Genomic DNA, 25,028 nt, shown 5'->3' with positions numbered 1-25,028 from the left:
GAAGTAGTAGTTGTAGTTGTTGGCGTTGTAGTGGTGGTGGTGGTAGTAGTTGTAGTTGTAGTTGTTGGTGTTGTAGACGTAGAAGTTGATGGCGGTGGTGTAGTAGTAGTTGTAGTTGTATGCGTTGTAGTGGTAGTAGTTGTAGTTGTTGGCGTTGTAGTGGTGGTAGTGGTCGTAGTTGTAGTGGTAGTTGGCGTTGTAGTAGTAGGTGTAGTGGTTGTTGGTGTTGTAGTGGTAGTGGTAGTAGTTGTAGTTGTTGGCGTTGTAGTAGTAGTTGAAGTGGTTGTTGGCGTTGTAGTGGTGGTGGTCGTAGTTGTAGTGGTTGCTGGCGTTGTAGTAGTAGTTGTAGTTGTTGTTGGTGTTGAAGTGGTAGTGGTAGTGGTAGTAGTTGTAGTTGTTGGCGTTGTAGTAGTAGTTGTAGTGGTTGTTGGTGTTGTAGAAGTAGTAGTTGTAGTTGTTGGCGTTGTAGTGGTAGTAGTGGTAGTAGTTGTAGTTGTTGGCGTTGTAGTAGGAGTTGTAGTGGTTGTTGGTGTTGTAGTGGTCGTAGTAGTCGTAGTAGTAGTTGATGTCGGTGTCGTAGTTGTAGTTGTAGGCGTTGTAGTGGTAGTAGTTGTAGTTGTTGGCGTTGTAGTGGTAGTAGTTGTAGTTGTTGGCGTTGTAGTGGTGGTAGTAGTTGTAGTGGTTGTTGGTGTTGTAGTGGTGGTAGTGGTAGTAGTAGTAGTAGTTGATGGCAGTGTTGTAGTAGTAGTTGTAGTTGTAGTTGTAGGCGTTGTAGTGGTAGTAGTGCTCGTAGTTGTAGTAGTTGGTGTTGTAGTGGTAGTAGTTGTAGTTGTAGATGTAGTTGTTGGTGTTGTAGTGGTAGTAGTAGTTGTAGTTGTAGTTGATGGCGGTGGTGTAGTAGTAGTTGTCGTCGTTGGCGTTGTAGTGGTTGTAGTAGGACTTGTAGTTGTAGGAGTTGCAGTAGTTGTTGGAGTTGTCGTGGTAGTGGTTGTACTTGTAGTGGTTGTTGGTGTTGTAGTTGTTGTCGTAGTTGTTGTTGGCGTTGTCATGGTAGTAGTCGTAGTTGTTGTTGTTGGCGTTGTCGTCGTAGTTGTAGTAGTCGTTGGCGTTGTTGTTGTAGTTGTTGTGGTAGTTGTTGTTGTGGTGGTAGTAGTTGTTGGTGTAGTAGTAGTTGTCGTCGTTGGCGTTGTAGTGGTAGTAGTAGGACTTGTAGTTGTAGGAGTTGTAGTAGTGGTTGGAGTTGTCGTGGTTGTGGTTGTACTTGTAGTGGTTGTTGGTGTTGTAGTTGTTGTCGTAGTTGTTGTTGGCGTTGTCGTGGTAGTAGTCGTAGTTGTTGTTGTTGGCGTTGTCGTCGTAGTTGTAGTAGTCGTTGGCGTTGTTGTTGTAGTTGTTGTGGTAGTTGTTGTTGTGGTGGTAGTAGTTGTTGGGGTAGTTGTTGTGGTAGTTGGTGTTGTAGTTGTTGTTGTGGTGGTAGTAGTTGTTGGGGTAGTTGTAGTTGTCGTAGTTGTTGTTGGCGTTGTCGTAGTCGTTGGCGTCGTTGTTGTAGTTGTGGTTGTTGTGGTAGTTGGTGTTGTAGTTGTTGTGGTGGTGGTGGTAGTTGTTGGGGTAGTTGTAGTTGTCGTAGTTGTTGTTGGCGTTGTCGTAGTAGTTGTAGTAGTTGTTGGCGTCGTTGTTGTAGTTGTGGTTGTTGTGGTAGTTGGTGTTGTAGTTGTTGTTGTTGTGGTGGTGGTGGTAGTTGTTGGGGTAGTTGTAGTTGTTGTCGTCGTTGTTGTCGTTGTTATTGGCTCTACTTTCTCCCCGTTGCAATATTCTACAAAGATGAAAAAATGACTTTATTTACAATCGCTGAATGAGGTCGCTTCGTTCTCAAACTAAAATGGCGGCTGACTTTGACAGCGGAACAAGAAATTCTCGACTGGATCAACGAGGAAATGAGCAAAGGCAGCTAGCACCCAGTCATCCTCAGTCTGCTCCTCATCTTCAAAGTAGTCATAAATTCATCTGCTCGTCATCGAGCCTCTTCTAATACGTTCTTCATTACGTCAAGGCAACCAAGCGGTAGTTGCGCCGGAAGAGTACGCAAGCGCTTAGAACTGTTGCAGAGCCCAGGATAAGCGATTAATTTGCTTTCTCTAAGCGATTCGTGGCTTGCCACGCCCCCCAGTGCTTTTTTAAGTTAAGACACTGCCTGTCTACAAAATGAAAAAAGTTGGAAGAATGATGTTGGAAGCCTCGGACTTTTAATTTGTATCGACTCGCGTAGATATATTTGATATCAAAAGACACTTAGGTGAGATTATCCATATCGTCCCATTCATCTACCTGACGAGGACATCATATTGACCAGCTGTCTCTTGAACATGAACATGAACGCTCCTTCCAAACCTGCTTTCTGTGACCGATAACTTCATCATTGATTCCTTTCTGATGATAAGTCCAATCGTGGACTGCATTCATTTGGATTGCATGAGTTTGTCGGATATATTATGGTGCATGTACGCTAATGATAACCAAATATTTGAAATTATTGAAAATATTTGAAGTACTTTGTTTCAAAATACCATAATTCAAGGTTTGAATAGTTTTGGAACGGAAGCTTTGTACTAAAGAAAGGAAAAAACACAAAGGACCTAAAACATGTTAGGTCAAAGGTGGCCCAGTAATCTTTGGCGCAGTAAATCGCTTAAAAATTCATTCCTGAGGCGTGCAACGAAACCTATGGTTGTGGCTTGCGTGCCGTGGCATATTGTTAACCGGCGTTAAAACCAAAATTCACTCGCTTAAAGTACTTCAATAATTAAAGAGAGTGTTGAAAAAAAACGTGGAGAAAACACACCCAAATTTGTAGCTTCTTCGACACATTCATTGATTGCATCCGGGTCAGACCAAAACTCCTTGGTCGTCCTCTTACGGAAGCCTTGTCCACAAACACAGATGGCGTTCTTGCACTCGGCGGACGGGTCGGCACACTCGCTGCTCCGACTGCATTTCTCGTCAAGAACCTTTCGAAGAGTATACATTGTGAGATATAACATGAGATGTATTATTGTTAAATGCCAACTTAGAATCCTAAAGGTACCCTGTAAAAACGGGGAGCTCCAATTGGTTCCAGTGAGAAGCATGTAAGACATCATGACACTTTGGTAGGTGCAGGTGTAGGAGGGAGAATGTGAGATACCCTGAGACAGTGAACTGGTTGTTGCAGGTTGTGTTTGGAGGAGAGTGTAAGATACCATGAGACAGTGAACTGGTTGTTGCGGGTGGTGTAGGGGGGAGAGTGTAAGATACCCTGAGACAGTGAACTGGTTGTTGCGGGTGGTGTAGGGGGGAGAGTGTAAGATACCCTGAGACAGTGAACTGGTTGTTGCGGGTGGTGTAGGGGGGAGAGTGTAAGATACCCTGAGACAGTGAACTGGTTGTTGCGGGTTGTGTTTGGAGGAGAGTGTAAGATACCCTGAGACAGTGAACTGGTTGTTGCGGGTGGTGTAGGGGGGAGAGTGTAAGATACCCTGAGACAGTGAACTGGTTGTTGCAGGTTGTGTTTGGAGGAGAGTGTAAAATACCCTGAGACAGTGAACTGGTTGTTGCAGGTTGTGTTTGGAGGAGAGTGTAAGATACCATGAGACAGTGAACTGGTTGTTGCGGGTGGTGCAGGAGGGAGAGTGTAAGATACCCTGAGACAGTGAACTGGTTGTTGCGGGTTGTGTAGGGGGAGAGTGTAAGATACCCTGAGACAGTGAACTGGTTATTGCGGGTTGTGTAGGGGGAGAGTGTAAGATACCCTGAGACAGTGAACTGGTTGTTGCGGGTGGTGTAGGGGGAGAGTGTAAGATACCCTGAGACAGTGAACTGGTTGTTGCAGGTGGTGTAGGGGGAGAGTGTAAGAAACCCTGAGACAATGAACTGGTTGTTGCGGGTGCAGTAGGGAGAATGTGAGATACCATGAGACAGTGAACTGGTTGTTGCAGGTGCAGTAGGGAGAGTGTAAGATACCCTGAGACAGTGAACTGGTTGTTGCAAGTGGTGTAGGAGGGAGAGTGTAAGATACCCTGAGACAGTGAACTGGTTGTTGCAGACGGTATGTTAGGGAGTGTAAGATACCATGAGACAGTGAACTGGTTGTTGCAGACGGTATGTTAGGGAGTGTAAAATACACTGAGACAGTGAACTGGTTGCTGCAGGTGGTATAGGAGGGAGAGTATAAGTACTTTGAGTTATAGGTTGGTGCAGGTGTGGTCGGTGGGAAAATGAAACATACCTTGAGGCCCTGGTAGGTGCAGGTGTTGTAGTTGGTTCTCCGGAAGAACATCTGACAGTCACATCGGCCTCTACTGCAGAAGGCCATGATAGAGATACACTTGACATTACGGTTGCACGGGTCCGTTATGTTGCCGGCTGAAACAGTGGTAGATGTGTCATACTGTACTGTGTTACTGTTTCTAAACCTGACTGATTGGGTTGAGAGTTATTGATCCCGTTACTTGTTTCAACATATAAAGGTCCACATAGTGTTCTACGTACTACCCATGCCTACATTCCTAGAACTTTTGGTTGATCATGTGTTGCTGTAACTAACCTGATGCAATGTTACAGACAGACCGGGCAGACATCAGGCAGGGCACGAACAGGCAGAACCAGGGTAACTATACCCAATGAAGACCGGTACTTGCGTAATTTGCATCTCCGGAATCGATTCCTGACAGTGACGTCATCAGAGACGAATGCCTAGGGGCATATGGTTAGTTGGCAGACAGACAGTGGCCAGGCGACTCGAGCTCGCAGAACTAACAGAGGACAGTTATTGACAGCGCAACATAGTCGTCGGAGATTTAGATGGGCCCAGACTGAACGTCGTTGGCAGCGACGTGACTGGCAGAGGGTTCTGTCTGTACAGAGCTGATGGAAGACAGCGTGTTTAACGCCGTATGAGAGAACGAACGGCAGCGTATTGAGTTCAAAAGGTCGGACCGTATGGTGGAGAGGGTGTTATGGTGTAGGGACGAATTTGTGGGCAGGAGACAACACCACTGGTTATAGTTAACGTAAATTTGACAGCACATAGACACATGGATGGCATTATTCGTCCGATTGTCCTACCATTTCGACAACAGCCCTAATATCGTACAGAACGTCCTTGCAGCCAACAACGTAAATGTGTTGCCGTGATCTGCACGTGTCCCCCCCCCCCCCCCCCCCCCCCCAGAACAACGACGGCAACAACACAAGATATGATCTAGGCCCTCCAAGACGACGTATCCCACGTGACGTCATCATACGATTGACTTCTGTGCGCCGGAGAGTTTTTGCGCATCTTGTAGAAGGGCGTCGTCATACACGCTATTAATGTGACGTGTCATGGAACTTATGCGATGTCACCTATGTGAGTGCCGTTTGTCCATTACATTAAAAGCTTATTTTGCTACTCCACCTCAATTCGAGCAACCGATAACGCCAATATCGGATGTTGTATAACTGTCATTTTAAATGTTGATTTCATTTTTATCTTTTCAATACATTTTCCTTCATGCATCCATCTTGTGTGGTTGTTTTTGAAACAGGACTTTTAAAGTGGAGCTATCGTACTGATTCTTTTGGCCGTCAGAGCTAACTTCAATCATTAGCCTATGTGCGCTGCATCTAAATTGAGCAAAGTTTAGATCCTCTGAAATTCATAACAGTTAGTATTCTGGTGAAAAGTGATGTCTTAAAAGACTTGCAATGATTACATTTGTCTGAACATAAAACCTGCGATGACCATTTTTTAAAAGTAGATATCTTAAGTCTTTGGCGTACAAGTTATAACAGCTTATCTGGATTATTGGGTACCCATTGATTATGCCAACATATACATAGCCGCATTCATTTAACAAGGATTTTACATCATATACCAAATAACGAATTCCATGGCAAACATTTCACATTATTGCATTTTTCTCGATAATCTACCTATGAGCATTTTGAGAACCTTAGACCAACACGTGTGAATTATAACATATTGAAATCTTCAATGTGGTTGCGACTCATGACGTGTATCTATGTTGAATACCTTACGGAGGTAAAAATATGTACAGTAGAAATAAGAGAGACATTTACGTTTGCCAAAGCCAGTGTCATACCCACACAGATAATTCATAACTTGAATATTATACACAGGGCATAGGGTTATCTAACATGTACCAAAATGATTCAACATATTAACAGGAAAATATATCTGTAAATCAAAATGGTTTACCAAGAAATCCAAAGACGGGGTATCATGACCTTCAAGATACCAAAACCCCCATCGCCCCCTCCCACCAAAACAACAACAAAAAAACAACAACATAACCCCCAAAAAAAACAAAAACAAAAACAAAAACAAAACAAACAACAACAAAAACCCACACCCCAAAACAAAACAAACCCAAAAACAACACACACACACACACGCACGCACACACACACACACAAACGCACGCACGCACGCACGCACACGTACACGCACACGCACACGCACACACACACACACACACTTAATAATATTAAATCTAACGTCACCGGTCTGATTAAAATATGCAGAAGTTACACATGGTCATAAAAATGGAGCCGGAATTCTACATGCAGTGTAAAACAATAAACACATATAAAAGGATGCAGTGTGATGAGGAAGGAAAGCCAAAAGTGATGCAGAGTAAGCGATGGCCATGAATAACTCCCTATGGACATACCAATCAAACACTTGGTCAGGTCCATGGAGGCGATGTAGTCCTGATCACACAGGCAGTTCATTCCGCGGCAGCCATTGGGGAGACACTTGGACCTGGCCGGACAGTCACTGTCGTAGGCGCAAGTGGAAAACACGTCCGCAGCTGAAACAAATTAACAGTCATGAAAAATAAACAGTGTGAACGTTGGCCTTCAGTGTTGCCTTACACCAGGGCGTACCCACTTGGCTGGTGAGAAATCCGAATTGATGTTTCCCACTTTGGCAAAATACACGATCCCAGGTATGATGCTGATAAACAAGCAGCGTTTCTGGGATTCGAACCCACGATCTGCACACTAATGCGCACTGTCAAAATACTGCAACTACCTTAAATTTGTAGGGCTTAGACTTGCTGAGACCGATGATCACACTCACTGCAAATTTGCACATTCTCATTGTTATATGACGTCATACCGAGATGATATCATATACACATGATGTAATTCATTCAGTGGCGTCATCATGATACAATATTTAGTAAAAAGTAATCTGTGTCTGGAGGATTTTGTGTAAAAATATACTGGCTCAATGAAGACTGGGGTAAGATATGAATTTGATCCCACATGACAACTACCTGGTTTGAAATGTAAATGTGTGCCAAAACAGGCAAAAATATTTATTTTCAGAGATAGGATGTCTAAGATATCCATCAGCAGTTGCGTATTGTGCGATTGTTTTTAATTTGTAAACGGTTTAAATCAAATTATAGTTAAAAGAACAAAACAATTCAGACGAATATAAGCGCCAATACAGTTCATATTTTGGATAAAAAATCCTTAATTGAAGTTAATTTTCAATTGAAAATCAAACATATTATAGAATCAACTGAGAGGTATAGTTTATTTTGCCGCTCAGTTTATTACTGACTCTGACATGGAACTGGTTAAATGGTATACCGATTGGCAATCGAAGACCATACATAGTCTTCAGGCAACACGATTGCTGTTGGTGGATTGCACTTGTATCAGTAACCAATACAAATATACCAAACAAAACAAGTTAGGGGTCATGAATATATTGGGGGATATTGAAATTGTGTGCTAAGTCTTCACTTCAAACTTGGTTTGTTCAGTATATATACTTACATGTGGTTTAGAAGAATTTATAGCAGCATACCGTTTAAATAGAACTTGACGTTGACGCCAAATAATGCTACACAAGTAAAAACCGACAATGCATGAGTGGGATTGGTTTTACGCCGTTTTGTACAGTATGTCAGTGATGTTACGGCGTGTCTGAAGTGATGCAGGTTTTTGACTTTTTCAACTTTGATGCGATGACAAATCGAGAACGTAATCAGGGTCGAACCCTTGATCACATTTTTCTGACACACCGCGCAGCGACACATGTGACTGAGTCCCCGTTTGCATCCACTGACATTGCCGTATGAAGCTACAAAAATCATTTATCTTGCAAAAGAGCGGTTTGATATCATTACGTTCACAGAACATCACCATGGCTAACTGAACTGTCGTGAAAAAGTAAGTTAAACCCATGTTTCATTGTGGCTTAAATGAACAAGAAATGCTATTCGATGGGCAAGTATCTGATGTGTTAGATGTATTGGACTTTAAAGTTGCAGTGTTTCATTCTAGTAACGTTTTGATAACGTTTGAATTATTTTTTAATATGATTCAAATATGATTTACAGCTGTATATTTTGATTTTCTCGACAGTTTACATCTAAATGTAAAATATGTGATAATACTATAAATATATCAAAGGTATTCTCGTTTTGTTAAAACAATATGCATCTGCAATGCCCAACGCCGGCCGTATTTCATATTAGACTACCCATCTAGCGTTAACAGGAAGTACACCACAGCGTCTAAGATACACCTTCCCGGGGCAAGTGCGTTAGCTGTCTCCAAAAGTCCAGTTTCCAAAAGTGCTGAACCAGGCTGGAATTTCCAGGCTCGATCGTAGCGCCACCAGTGGCTATTACGAGTTATGTCTCTTCTATATCCATCCTATTGACCAATGTGATGAAACCTTTCATATCGCATGGAATTGCTTCAAACAAGATGGCGGCGCCCAGTCAAGACGAACTGATCGATAATCAGGATCTATATTATAATAAAACGGGTCTTACATCGCGAAGTGGATCAAATCACTTGAACACCTTAATAAAACATGAAAAGATTTGCAAAATATCTGTTGATGCCCAGCTGGCGGTACACTTGCTTTGCAAATCCTTCAGGCGACCGAAATATGCACGTTGAAAGTCATGTTGTTCATGAACCGCATATCTAGTTCGTTCCGCGATTTTGATTGGACCATGCATAGGTTCGTTAGTCCAGCCAGCATGAAACGAAATTCCAGCCTATTTCGGCAAGGGTGGAAACTGGACTTTTATAGCCAGTTGACGCCCTTGCCTCGGAAAGATATCAAAATGAGGCGGAATATATAATATCAACGCAAGAGAAGAATCGGTCTTGAGTATCTGCCGAAACTGATTCCAATGAACATAAAAGGGAAAATAGCGCTAAAATGTTTATTGATGTTTCGCTGAAAACGAGTGAGGACACCAGGTTTTCGCGAAAAGGGTCAGCATATCCTGCTCTACCGGTACCACCGCCACTCACACTATTTTCGCAAGACAAGGGTGTGTGTGTTGCCTGACCCCGCACGTTGGCACTCCACAACATGTTTGAGTTTTACTCCGAGAGCCCAATCGAGTCTTTCATGACACCGGTGCAACATGACATGGCGTTGAATGCCTGCATAAATTTGTCGTTTATGTCTAAAAAACGAATCTCGTTAGCATAACCAAGGCTGTATATCATGTTAGACTTTTGAGCATGCCTGCACCAATTTATCATCGTTTGTAGATTAACAAGTTCATGTGAAATAAGCAGAGAGCTTATTGTGCACACAGTGTCAGGACTTGCCACGGCCATTTGGAGGAGTATTATAGCCCATTTGTAGAGGTGTCAGATCCGTTTATGGGAACGTTAATTCTCCATGGAACATGCCGGTATGAATAAACTTGGAAACATGCTGGCTTATTAAATACCCAAGTGTGTGCAGATACAGCTTAAAATGTACTTACTCTCGACATATAAGAGACGATGACCACGCGAATGACACTAATGACACACACACACTTTTTCTGATACAGTTAAATATGCTAATATGACCTTGACTGAAATACACTCTTCACAAAAAGAATCGCGTAGGCGATAGTTCGAACGCGTAAATCTATTTCACATATTTTGTATTTTCTCCTGACCTGACCCTTTGAAGATGTTACTGTAAGAAATGTCCCACGAATCAAGGAATGGAGATATTGTGGGATAGCGATATACCGTGTGGATACATCAAATGTTTTGAATTGAAATTGAAGGAGGTTCCTTTCTCAGATTGCAAAAATCAAGGAAATCCTTTGAGGATTTGAGAATCTACCTGGTAATAATTCCACTTGTTTCATAATATTTTCTGTGAATATGAAGAAAGGCATTCAAGAAAGGCATTCCTTGATTGTATTAAGGATTATGGTCAAAGACAGGGATTTGATGGTACATTTGCTGGACCTTATAATGTATCTCTTTTTGAACGGGTTTTTATTGGAGTTTGGAGTACAGTACAAAAGAGGAATGGACATGTCATCAGGTTTCAGAGTCAATTCAAAGGTTGATGTAACGAATGCGTGGTTTTGAAATACATAAAAGCGGCGAAACACTTTTCACAATCTCTGTTGAAAGAAGAGTCCATTGTACGATTCCGACTTAATCGTATGCATGTGCTTATGAATCACTATCAGATAAAAATTATACCAGGTGTTTGCAAAACGGTGGGCGTATTGTGCTCCACCGGTGGCACCCGTCATTAACACATGCACCGGCAAGTCAACTGTTCACCTGAGCGGGAACATATGACACAAGGCAAAACAGGGAATTGCATAAAACATATTTTTTGTCACCGATGCGTCAAATCTGGAAATGTCCTCAATATGTTAACCATAAAACGTTTTGAAAGCTTAAGCTTGCAGCCTAGAATGCTGTAACGGGATCAGGGGCGGTCGGGTAGCCTAGTGGTTAAAGCTTTCGCTCGTCACGCAGAAGACCCGGGTTCGATTTCCAACATGGGTGCAATGTTTGAAGCCCATTTCTGGTGTCCCCCGCCGTAATATAGCTGGAATATTGCTAAAACCGGCGCAAAAACCATACTCACTCACTCACAAACAACTTTAGGGCAAGAGTCGTGTGACACTCTTTGAAATTGAATTTTAATTGTCCTCAAAAGTTGTGAAATGTTGACACCAAAGGTTGGAGCTGCTGGATATTGCTCAACATGAAGGGAAAGTTGAAGTCTTCCCTCTTGTCATGCTGTCTTGGGGAGATTTATTTGTTACACCCAAACATGTTTCCGCTTTCTCCGAATAGTTCACGTAAACCGACAACGCTTTGTAGTAAAACCTGAGATTAGTTTTATTAATTGTGTTCAAAGTGATTTTGTTTAAAGTGATTTCACACCTTCCAAATACTTTCATTTTCATTTATTCATCATTTTAACACACTTCACGTGTATTGTATCAACATCGAGTGATGTCCAAATAAACTGGGATTACTTCTGCTGATAGATTTTGAAAAGACATTTGATATGGTATCAAAACAATTCATAAAGTTTTACAAAAATATGGATTGGGACCAGAAATGATAAATGATAAATATACTAACTTACGATACTACATCAAGCATAATACAAATTGGGCATCTATCAGAATTGTTTACAAATGGAAGAGGCTGTCGACAAGGAGATCCATTGTCGCCATATATTTCCCTCCTAGTAGCTGAAATCTTAGGATGTATGATTAGAAATAATACTAAAATTGAAGGGATTATTGTTAATGACAAAAAATACAAACTTCGGCAGTTTGCTGGAGATACTGAATTATTGTTAAATGGCAAAGAAGAAAGCTTTTTTGCAGGTATAGAAACACTGAGTAAATTCTACAAAATGTCTGGCTTAGAAATGAATGTAGACAAGACAAAAGAAATGGATAGGCTCAAATGCGGTTCGCAATGGTCGATTACGTCAAGATTTACAAACAGAATGGCACAATAAGGAATTTAAAGTATTAGGAATTATGTTCAATCCAAACTTAAGTAAATATTTGGGTAATCAATAAGAAAAGAACGAAGAATAGAAGAAATAAATTGCCTGCAAATTGGAGAAAAAGATATCTAATGTTAATAGGAAAACGTACAGTCATAAAAAACTTCAGCATTGTCAAAACTAGTTCACTAGTTCAACACAAAACCCTCCTGAGGTGATGTCTTATCACTTTACAAAATATTTTACAATTTTATATGGAATAATAAAAAAGAAAAAATCAAAAGGACCCCTTTGACAAGAAAATATGAGGAAGGTGGATTACGCTTGATTATCATTAGAACCTTTATTGTCGCACTCAAACTATCTACGATCAGATTATATTGTAAAAAAACAACATATAGTAACCCTTGTAATATCCCAATTAAATATATACTCACTTTTGGGTGCTAATGTTGACAAGCAATCTTATGTTAAAAGACCCTAATGGAACGATGTATTGAAAGCTTGGAACAACTTTTGTAAAAACATATTATTAATGTTGATAATATAGAAGCAATTTTGTCCCAACCATTATGGCTTAATCATAACTTCAAACAAGCCACATAATACATAAAACAATGGGCTAATGATGGAATTTACTCAATTAAAGATATATGGTATAAAAACGGATTGATGCCATTTGAAGAACTGAAGTTAAAATATCCGATGAAAGGTACAATATTAGACTATAGATATTTAATTTTCAAAGTACCAGATTCATGGAAAACATCAATCAAGAAAACTAAAAAAATATTTTTTACAGAAATTGTATATAAACAGTTGCTTCGGTGATCTGATGAAGCTTATTAACGGCGCTGGAATATTTTGTGATAAATTAATATCAAATGAAAATAATCTTAAAGTTTGTGATAAATGGCAATCAATTCTTCACTGTGGTTTTAATTGGAAAAAGATATTTACTGTTTATAGATGTAAACAGAAGGATGTGAAATGTTTAGATTTTCAGTACAGATTTCTACATGGAATCTTCAACTATTAAAAATAAATTTTGTAGACAACAGTGTAGGTCACACCAACCATGTCTTTTGGGAATGTAATGAAACTAAACAATTTTAGAATGATCTCGAACTTTGGCTTAACAATTATCTTTCACACTCATTATATTGACAAAATATATTATTTGGTTTGGTTCTAACTACTCTAATACTTTAATCAATCATATACTTTTTTTGGGGAAAAAGTCATCTTCATGTATGTGAAATCAAAGGAACCAAACCGAAAAAAGATATACTTTAAAAACTACCTAAAATATATATTTATGCAATCGAGAAATTTATTGCTATAAAAGAGGATGACAAAAATAACTGTAACCTAAAAATGGTCACTGATTCTTAGCTTTCTGTCATGCTATATTTGGTTGGTGGTTGGTTTGTTGTTTAACGCCGCACTCAGCAATATTCGAGCTATATGACGGCGGTCTGTAAATAATCGAGCCTGGACCAGACAATCCAGTGATTGATATCATGAACATCGATCCACGAAATTGAGATCGATGACGTGCGTCAACCAAGTCAGCGAGCCTGACCACCCGATCCCGTTATTCGCCTTTTACGACAAGCATAGTCACCTTTTACGGCAAGCATGGGTTGCTGAAGACCTATTCTACCACGGAATCTTCACGGGGTTGAGTCTGATTGAGTGTTGCAGCCTTTTTAGTTTGAAATTGTTTCCAAACCTTTATTTTTTTAAAGAGTGTAATGTATCATTCTATGCAATCCGAAATATGTTTTTGACGGAATACAGTATTACTCTACAACTCTTGGAACAATAAACAATATTAAAAAAAACCCCAATAAACATCGTGTGATGTCCACAACTCGAACATTACAAATGGCTGCGAATACGTCAGATGTGTTAAGTGTTGTAGAGATGGCCCTTGAAAGAAAGATATCAATTATGAGTGAGTGAGTGAGTTGGGTATTAGATGACATCACATATATTTACGTTGAATTTAGTTGCTTTGCCCATACGCCGAGGATTACGAAATGTAATTGTTTTTCATGATGTTAAGAGTGGGATAGTTACTTCATGTTTTTAAGATTGTGAGTGAGTGAGTTGGGTTTAACGCCGCCTTGAACAGTATCCAGTTATATCACGGCGTGTCAGCTTGATGTGGGAGGAAAGCCCGAAGTGATGCAGGTCTCAGACGTTTAAAACTTCGGTGTGGTGCTGACATATCTAGTAACATAAACGGGGCGAACCAGGATTCGAACCCACAATAATAAGTTTTTGGCGTACCCAAGGGACGTAACTCTGAACAGTGAATTGCGGTCCCTTAAGACTGGGCCACCCTTAAACCCAATACCAATGATAACACATGGGGGCACTTCCTGTTAGAGTGACTGCTTAAGTTGGGCAATAAATAGTTACGTTTTGATATAAATTGAGTGAATGGTTAGTGCTACCGGTAGGGCAGGACATGTTTACCCTCTTCCCGAACACCTTGTATCATCACTGATTTTTCAGTGGTCCATTCATATAATTTCCACAGCTATTTTGCCCTTCACGCCTACTGGAATCTGTTTTGATGGATAACTTTGACTGGTTATTCTCGTACACTGACAATTTGTATTAAACATTAAACATTTCCCTCACACAGTTATCAGAGCATCTGCCGAATCTCCAACGATCGGTGGGCTCGGGTGGCCCAGTCGTCTAAGGCGCCGCGATTCGCTGTGCAAAGTTGCGTCTCTTGGGCACGCCAGAAACCTATGATTGTGGGTTCGAATCCCGGTTCGCCCCGATTATGTTTCTAGGTTTGTCAGCACCATACCCGTGCTCGTGGGTTTCACCGAAATGGTAAACGACTGAGACCTGCATCACTTCGGACTGTCCTCCCACATTAAGCTGACACGCTGTGATATAACTGGAATACTGCCTTAGTGTTATAAGCGGTGTTAAACCCAACCCACTCACTCACTCCAACGGTCGGACTCGACCCACGCGGTTTTGGATGTGCACCTGGAGGTGTTGTGAACTTACCTTGCACAGGTAACGCAAGGAGGGACAGGGCTGCGAGCGCATACATCATCTGAAATGCAAATGAAAGCCAATATGACACAACATTACTGTCAGACACACAACACAGGTCACACAATGTATGTCATACAGGAGTCTGGGGTAGGTCGTCCTCACCTGGAGGACAAGATGAGAACCTGGTGAGGTTATGCTTAGGACAGAGGACATGATGAGGACATGGTGAGGTCATGATGAGGACAGAGGACACGCTGAGGTCATGACGAGGACATGGTGAGGTTATGCTTAGAACAAGGTGGGGACGTGATAAGGACATGGTGAGGTCACAATGAGGACAGGGTGGGGTTATGTTTAGGACAAGGTAGGGACATGATGAAGACATGTTAAGGACATGGTAAGGTTATGTTTAGGACATGATGAGGACATGGTGAGGTTATGCTTAGGACAAGGTGTGGACATGATGAGGAAATGTTGAGGGCATGGTGAGGTCATGGTGAGGTCATGATGAGGACATGGTGAGGTGCCGATGACATGGTGAGGTTATGCTTAGGACAAGGTGTGGTCACTATGGGGCATGGTGAGATGATTAGGACATGATGAGGTCATGGTGAGGTCACAATGACATGGTGAGGTTATGCTCAGGACAAAGTGAGGACATTATGAGGACATGTTGAGGACATGGTGAGGTCATGGTGTGGTCACGATGGGGACATGGTGAGGTTATGCTTAGGACAAGGTGATGACATGATGAGGACATGGTGAGGTCATGGTATGAATACAATGAGGACATGGTGCGTGAGGACATGATGAGACATGATGAGGACATGGTAGGGTCACGATGACATGGTGACGTTATACTTAGGACATGATGAGGACATGGCGAGGACATGGTGACGACATGGTGTGATCATGATGAGGATACCATTTCAACCACTACCTACCAAAGCTATTCCACAAAATGATCAAGACCGCCCTCCACCCAGCCTCTACACCTGCCGCAATACCTGAACCAGCACCAATCCCAATCCCCCTCCCCTACGTAACACCGCCCTCCACCCAGCCTCTAGACCTGCCACCATACCTGAACCAGCACCAACCCCCTCCCCCTCCCCTACGTAACACCTCCCACCACCCAGCCTCTTCACCTGCGGCCATACCTGAACCAGCACCAATCCCAACCCCCTTACCCTACGTAACACCGCCCTCCACCCCGCCTCTACACCTGCCACCATACCTGAACCAGCACCAATCCCCCTCCCCCACCCCTACGTAACACCTCCCACCACCTAGTCTCCACACATGCGGCCATACCTGAACCAGCACCAATCCCAACCCACCTCCTCTACGTAACACCGCCCTCCATCCAGCCTCTAGACCTGCCACCATACCTGAACCAGCACCAATCCCCCTCCCCCCCCCCCTACGTAACACCTCCCACGACCCAGCCTCTACACCTGCCACCATACTGAAAGCCAAAGGTAGGAACACTTGTAAGCAACAAGATCCTAAGGTGTTGTCTGCAAAATCAGTTGTGCCTGCGCAAACTCCTATGTCGATAAAACGTCCCGCCCCAAAGACGTCGGATTGAAAGACAAAAAACATCTACTACTAAGTCAGGCCGGAAAACAGCCATCTCAGACCACCTCATCATCTGACCTAATCACATCATGTGGGACATTGTACAAATCATATCGAGCAATCTCCATGACTTCACCAAACGAAAACTGACAGAAACTGTTCAAATCCGCCAAAACAAGCCATCAGTCAACAGAGATCAAGGATACCTAATCCCATCGGCCGACAATGAATTGATAAGACAATAGAATGTTCCAGCTATCATCTTTAATTAATCCCATCTGCTGTATATTTGCAGTGGCTTCTTAATGTTATCAATCAACCATTAGCTTCTCTCCCTTGTCACTATATCAATCAACCATTAGCTTCTCTCCCTTGTCACTATAACAATCAACCATTAGCTTCTCTCCCTTGTCACTATATCAATCAACCATTAGCTTCTCTCCCTTGTCACTATATCAATCAACCATTAGCTTCTCTCCCTTGTCACTATATCAATCAACAATTAGCTTCTCTCCCTTGTCACTATATCAATCAACCATGAGCCTCTCTCCTTTGTCACTATATCAATCAAGCATTAGCTTCTCTCCCTTGTCACTATATCAATCAACCATTAGCTTCTCTCCCTTGTCACTATATCAATCAAGCATTAGCTTCTCTCCCTTGTCACTATATCAATCAACCATTAGCTTCTCTCCCTTGTCACTATATCAATCAACCATGAGCCTCTCTCCTTTGTCACTATATCAATCAACCATTAGCTTCTCTCCCTTGTCACTATATCAATCAACAATTAGCTTCTCTCCCTTGTCACTATATCAATCAACCATGAGCCTCTCTCCTTTGTCACTATATCAATCAAGCATTAGCTTCTCTCCCTTGTCACTATTACATTCAACCATTAGCTTCTCTCCCTTGTCACTATATCAATCAACCATTAGCTTCTCTCCCTTGTCAATATATCAAACAACCATTAGCTTCTCTCCCTTGTCACTATATCAATCAACCATAAGCTTCTCTCCCTTGTCACTATATCAATCAACCATTAGCTTCTCTCCCTTGTCACTATATCAATCAACCATTAGCTTCTCTCCTTGTCACTTTATCAATCAACCATTAGCTTCTATCCCTGGTCACTATATCAATCAACCATAAGCTTCTCTCCCTTGTCACTATATCAATCAACCATTAGCTTCTCTCCCTTGTCACTATATCAATCAACCATTAGCTTCTCTCCCTTGTCACTATATCAATCAACCATTAGCTTCTCTCCCTTGTCACTATATCAGTCAACCATGAGCTTCTCTCCCTTGTCACTATATTGGCTTCTCTCACTATACCGAAACTCCACATCATCATAGAATAAAGAAGTTGTCATCCACACAATATCTTGTATTCACCTTCATATCCAGCTGAACAAATTAGACATGCGAAACGCTATTGAGAGGGACGATAATGTAGACTGGTGTTTCCAGAGTGTATATTCAAGAAAATGTAAGAAATATAAGTATTACAAAATATCAATTAACTAAGGAATGAATACACAACACACAAACGTAGCAACGAATGATAAATAGATAGACTGATGGATGGATGATAACATACATGAATGCATGCATGCATCCATCCATCCATCCACACACACACACACACACACACACACACACACACACACACACACACACACACACACACACACATACATACAAACAAACATACGTACATACATACATACATAAACACACACATGCAATCAAAAACACACACTCGCACACACACCCATACACACACACACACACACACACACACACACACACACACACACACACACACACACACACACACACACACACACACACCAATACATACATACATACACACACACACACACACACACACACACACACACACACACACACACACACACACATACATACATACATACATACATACATACATACATACATACATACATACATACATACAAACAAACATACGTACATACATACATACATAAACACACACATGCAATCAAAAACACACACTCGCACACACACCCATCCATACACACACACACACACACACACACACACACACACACACACACACACACACACACACACACACACACACACACACACACACACACACATATACACACACACATACATACATACACACACACACACACACACACACACACACACACACACACACACACACATACATACATACAGAGACAAACACATATACAATATTTAATAACATGCTGATGATACAGTCGTTATCGTACATAGACTCGTGTCTTAAGACTCTGGAAAGGGAATTGTCGCTCCTTCTCATACGTTGAGCTCATTTCACATCCAGTGCACTAGGAACACGGACAGACATTGCCAAGAGCGTTAATCCACATTAGACATTTACAACCCACAAGCCCTGCCTGTCAATCATGCCTGCATTCGGTCTAAAGACTCGGTGAAATCCCCACCCATGCCTGGAGCAGAACATTAACATGTCTCGCACCATTGTGGGTCGGGTGACTGTAATCCTCCCAGTGTTCAACATGGCGGCTCCATATTGCATCAAGATTGAATGTATTTTCAAGTATCGCTTTGCAACGAATAACACTTTTTAATAAGAAAGACAAGATTCCCCAATGACTAATTCCGCCATACAAGATGGTTCATCAAATTGCAATTTATAAAGAGCAAAATGCTGGTTCACTTGATAAAATGGGGCGCAGTGAAAGTTACACGACCTTGACGACTCAGGAAGGCAATGACATCAATACACGGCGAAAGGCGTGAAGAATGTGTTTATGCTAACGAGAAAGACCCGTGAAGATGCGGGTTAGAATAGGTCTTCAGCAACCCATGCGTGCCGTAACAGGCGACTTTTACCCCGTTCACATGCGCCTCTATACATATGTGTGTATATTTGCATACGCGTGTAGAAATACATACGTGAGTATACTTGTCATGTGAACGCGTTTTCTCAAGTATGTATAATACACCATGACAAATTTGCTCCATGTCTGGAGCAGGTGCAAATGTAAATGTAAATTTGCACTGTGTGTATATGTTGCAATGTGAACGTTTATCCCAACGTCAGAGGACGATCGAATTCATATACTCACGGCCAAAGGAAACGTTAAACATAGAATTATATAGAGAAGTATGTACGTCAAGAGTGAGTGAGTGAGTGAGTATGGTTTTACGCCGCTTTTAGAATTATTCCAGCAATATCACGGCGGGGGACACCAGAAATGGGCTTAACACATTGTGCCCATGTCGGGAATCGAACCCCGGGTCTTCGGCGTGACGAGCGAACGCTTTAACCACTAGGCTACCCCACCGCCCTTGAATGTCAATAAGAGATGTTTCTAATGTGTACCACTTAATGACAAAATTAACATTCAGTCAAATGTTACCACAAAGTGTCTTTATTTTTATCACAATATGCTGCACGTGTTTCAACACTTTACACGCTAATCCTGCACAGGACAAATGGCGCGTCGCGAGTAATAGATCTATGACGTCACTTGTGATGCGTTCATGAGCGTCGGTTCACACAACATAACAATATATTCGTTTGTGCGTCGAACCCATCTAATATTTCTTGAATATGAGTAATTCTTCATACATTAATCAACATGTCTAGTACCAACATATCCATTTCTGCTGTCGGTGAGTAAATATTTGTTGATTTGCCAACACCAATCAAATTGTCAACAGTTCTGTATTCTGAAGCTGCCAATTTTTATGAGTTGGGCGGACGGTGTTTTGTTTTGGTTTCAAGTAGTCAAAACAGTGTGCACAAAATTAAATCAAACACATGTTGCTTCATGCGAGGATTTTCGGTAAATTAACTCTCTTCTCATTCCACTTTGATTGGAAAACAACCTGTTAAATGTTTTAAGTCATGAAGAAACTGACGAATATGTGTGTCTTACACAATTAACATACTTAATTTACACACCTAGGATGCTTTTCCTGTGAACGCATAGTAAATTTACATATACACACGTAAGTATAGTTACACATGTGTAAAATTACTTACGTGCGAAAATGTTGTGCATGTGAACGGGTTATATGTGTGTCGTAAGAGGCGACTAACGGGATCGGGTGGTCAGGCTCGCTAACTTAGTTGATACATGTTATCGTATCCCAATTGCGTAAATCGGTGCTCATGATGTCGATCACTGGAATGTCTGGTCCAGATTCGATTATTTACAGACTGCAGTCATATAGCTCGAATGTTACTGGGTGCGGCGTTAAACAAACAAACAAACAAACAAACAAACAAACACACAAACCAAAAACACTAGAAAGAAGGAAGTATCCCGGTTAAAAAGTAAACTGACAAATATTCATCATGTATTTCATTACAGAAGAGAATTAATGGACGTTAACTTCTTTTTTACGAGAAACACAACGTTTTGGGGTATATGCTTACTCCTTCATCAGGTGAATGAATCATGAAGGAGTGAGTATATAAAGAAGTTGACATCCATAAATTCTCTGCCTTATGTGTATCACTTCTAAATGCCATTCAAAGACTTATTTCATTACGTATCTCAACTTTCACTGCTTTCATCTCAAAACCTCAGCCATTGCTGGGTATCATGTAAACTGTTTTAACGTCCTACAGTGAAGCCTAGTTAGTGCGGACAGCTGCAGGGGGGCACGCACTACGTAGTTCCTTGCTGTCGCGCCGACCGTAGTAACCGAACGTCATGAAACATGTTCATGTTGCTTGGTTGGTTTGTTTGTTGTTTAACGCCGCACTCAGCAATATTCCAGCTATATGACGGCGGTCTGTAAATAATCGAGTCTGGACCAGGCAATCCAGTGATTAATATCATGAACATCTATCCACACAATCGGGATCGATGACATGCATCAACCAAGTCACCGAGCCTGACCACCCAATCCCGTTAGTCGCCTTTTACGACAAGCATAGTCACCTTTTATGGCAAGCATGGGTTGCTGAAGACCTATTCTACCCCGGAATCTTCACGGGTCCCATGTTCATGTGTTATGTACAACGCCAGAGAATAACCAGTCTCGATTATCAGCCAAAACAGATCCCAGGCAAAATAGAGGTGAAAATTATATGAATGGATCACTGAAAATCATTGATGACACTAGGTGTTCGCGAAAAGGGTAAGCATGTCCTGTCATATCGGGAGTACCTGCCAATTTGAAGAAGGTAATCGTTTGCTTTTAGCCTGATGCAGAGCAGTACTCCTGCCACGCAGCAGTGTCCTGAAAACGAACCAGACAGTCAAGTGATGGACCAGACAATCCAGTGACATTATAGGGCATTTATTGAATCCTACGCCCAATGTCTGCCCATGGGATTCTCAAAACTCGTACACTTGGTCCATTCCCATATTTTCGGGCTTTCCCCTAACTAGAGGTGAGGTGAAATGGGTCGCGTCCAAGATTATTGCACTGATATAGCGACGTGCATGCACGTGTGTTCGTTCTCGTCCGGACTAATGCCGATTTTATAATAGTAGCTCACTGTGATACCATGCCGCAGTTTAACATGAATACCCCACTCAGACACAGTATAATGACCCCCAGCCGACCAGTCCTTGCTTTCGCCTTAAATGCCGAGCGCCAGGCAGGGTAACAACAAGTACTATCTTTTAACGTCTTTTGGTATGACGCGGCCGGGGATTGAACGCCGGACCTTCCGCTTTCCGGGCGGACGCTCTAACATTAGACCGCGGAGGCGGTCCCAACCAGAACAGTGCATTCACACAAAGTGGTATAACTGACTACTGGTTAACACATATCGCAATAATAATATCACTGTTAACACTATTTGATTCTTCTGTGTCAATAAGGATGGCATAGAAGTAATTATCTTCAAGAAGGCATTACTTACATTTCGGAGTAGCTATAACGCGTTTGGCATTCAGAAACTTAGGAATGGTATAGGTAGTGGACTTAATGAGGATATTATTCGTATTAAATGCTCTGTTTTAGAGGATGAAGAAGATGTACGCTTGCTCTTGTCCCAATTTAATGATATACGGTCTTCATGTATTATTATTCATTTTGTTGTTTGTTTGTTGTTTAATGCCACACTCAGCAAAATATTCAAGCAATATGACGGCTGTCTGTAAATAATCGAGTCTGGACCAGACAATCCAGTGATTGACGTTATGAGCATCCATCCACGCAATTGGGATACGATGACATGCATCAACCAAGTCAGCGAGCCTGACCACCCGATCCCGTTAGTCACCTCTTACGACAAGAATAGTCGTAAGCATGGGTTGCTGAAGACCTGTTCTACCCCGGATCTTCACGAGTCCATTAATGGGTGGGGTGGGATAGAAATGCTACTCAGTAATAGACCGCACATTTTGAGAGCTTGGTTTACAATCCAACATTTTTATAATGAATAGGTAACATGTTTTAAGAATGCGTGCATTTTAGTAACGGTAAGTTGGGATTTTGTTGCGTCTTTCTGATTAAAAAACTGGAAACTTAAAAAATGAAAATGGAACTCATCCTATGTCGTTAACACAAAGGTTACCTATTCGCATCAAATGTTGGGGCACGGGTGGCCCAGTCGTCTAAGGCGCCGCGATTCGCTGTGCACAGTTGCGTCCCTTGGGCACGCCAGAAACCTATGATTGTGGGTTCGAATCCCGGTTCGCCCCGATTATGTTTCTAGGTTTGTTAGCACCATACCCGTGCTCGTGGGTTTCACTGAAGCGGTAAACGTCTTAGACCTGCATCACTTCGGGCTTTCCTCCCACATTAAGCTGACATGCCGTGATATAACTGGAATAATGTTAAAAGCGGCGTTAAACCCAACTCACTCACTCACGAATCAAATGTGGCCTATTTTTCATCTTCCTGGTTGGATACGAAGATAGTAGTTACAACGTCTAAATATATAACAATGTTCCGGGTAGATACACTTGGCGACATGAATGGGTTAGGTCATGGGCGTGTTTTAACATGGACGTGCCTCTGTGAATGATGATGACGCTATGCTTTAATCCGAGCTACAGGAGGGATCAGGGACCGGCCGCCGTGATGTTTGTACTTGGATATCCGTGTCACGCCCGTTCCCCTTGCTATTGAGCAGTCACTACTCCAAACATTGATGAATGTATTAGTTTTCAATGAACAGTCGATATACCGTAGATACCTAAGAAGGGCGGTAGAGTAGCTTAGTGATTAAAGCTTTCGTTCGTCACGCCGAAGGTCCGGGTTTGATTCCCTATATGGGTACAATGTGGGAAACCCATTTCTGGTGTCCCCCGTCGTGATATTGCAGGAATATTGTTACATGTTTTAAGTGAATAATAATAAATTCATGATTACTTTTTTAACTTCCGTTTGTTGATCCCCTGTATCATTAATATAATATTGTGTTAATGTGAACATTATTGCTGAACGTTTGTACAATTGTACCGACTGCTAATATACCAACATGCTTGGAGAAAAACCCAACCATACAAATGTATTATGGGCCTGTGCTCTTACGTCACTGAAACAAGTCACTCTATATGTATGTCATTGCTAAAAGCGGCGTAAAACCATACTCACTCACTCACTCATGATCACTCACGCACATTCCTAATATGAGTTGTTTGTCGTTACTGAAAGGGGCAAGAAGACATCAGCTCATTGTATTACAACGAGATGGGTAAGCATAAATGTTTGGCAAATATGTTTTGTCCCAATGGCGTTATAATAGGTCTTCAGCAACCAATGCTTGCCGTATAAACCGACCATACCTGTCGCAAGAGGCGACTAACGGGAGCGGGTGGTCAGGCTCGCTGAAGTGGTTGCTGCATGTCATCGTATCCCAGCTGCGTGGATCGATGCTCATGACGTCAGTCACTTGATTGTCTGAATTTACTTTGTAATGATTTGCAATTATTAAAAAGTTTGTTTGTTGTTTAACGCCGCACCCAGCTTTATGACGGCGGTCTGTAAATAATCGCGTCTGGACCAGACAATCCAGTGCTTGACATCATGAGCATCGATCCACGCAATTGGGATACGATGACATGCAAGAGTACGAGAAACAGATGGACTAACGCAGGATAAAGCTGTATACCATGTGAGGCGAGGTGAAATGGGGTTTAACGTCGCGTCAAGGATTTTCACACTTGTATACCGACGTGCATTGGCTGCTTGCCATACCATGCCGCAGTTTAACATGAATACCAATGACGCACAGTTAACTGACCCCGAGCCGATCAGTCCTTGTTTTAGCCCCTTAATGCTGAGCGCCACACAGGGTAACAACAAGTACCATCTTTTAACGTTTGTTGGAATGACGCGGCCGGGGATCGAAACCCGGACCGTCCGCTCTCCGGACGGGCGCTCTACTACTAGACCACGGAGGCGAACCATGAGAGTGAGTGAGTGAGTGAGTATGGTGTTACGCCGCTTTCAGCAATATTCCCGCATTATCACGGCGGGGGACACCAGAAATGGGCTTCACACATTGTACCCATGTCGGGAATCGAACCCGGGTCTTCGGCGTGACTAGCGACCGCCCCGGACCTTGAGAACAAGTGGAAACAGATGAGCTAATGCATTTATATATCATCTCAACATACATGTCATGT

General features: G+C 42.1%; 1 protein-coding gene across 1 annotated transcript in view; it reads right to left on the bottom strand.

The window, feature by feature from the left end:
• Window positions 1-575: 575 nt before the first annotated feature.
• The window catches only part of LOC124152662 (mucin-2-like), a gene marked incomplete at its 3' end in the record, with an annotated part of 34,570 nt that continues 10,117 nt past the window's right edge, over window positions 576-25,028 (bottom strand). Inside the window, exons 2-6 of the mRNA XM_048395465.1 lie at window positions 14,846-14,894; window positions 6,708-6,848; window positions 4,259-4,395; window positions 2,837-3,002; window positions 576-1,810 (exon numbers count right to left, since the gene is read on the bottom strand). Of these exons, the coding sequence (XP_048251422.1) occupies window positions 576-1,810; window positions 2,837-3,002; window positions 4,259-4,395; window positions 6,708-6,848; window positions 14,846-14,894 (1,728 nt within the window). The remainder of the gene's footprint in view (window positions 1,811-2,836; window positions 3,003-4,258; window positions 4,396-6,707; window positions 6,849-14,845; window positions 14,895-25,028) is intronic.

The sequence above is a fragment of the Haliotis rufescens genome, unplaced genomic scaffold (assembly GCF_023055435.1).
Source record: "Haliotis rufescens isolate VD_foot unplaced genomic scaffold, xgHalRufe1.0.p SCAF_14, whole genome shotgun sequence".
In the NCBI taxonomy this organism is placed as follows: Eukaryota; Metazoa; Mollusca; class Gastropoda; order Lepetellida; family Haliotidae; genus Haliotis; species Haliotis rufescens.
Note: the sequence above shows the minus strand (reverse complement) of the source record. Positions and strands in the feature narration are given on the sequence as shown.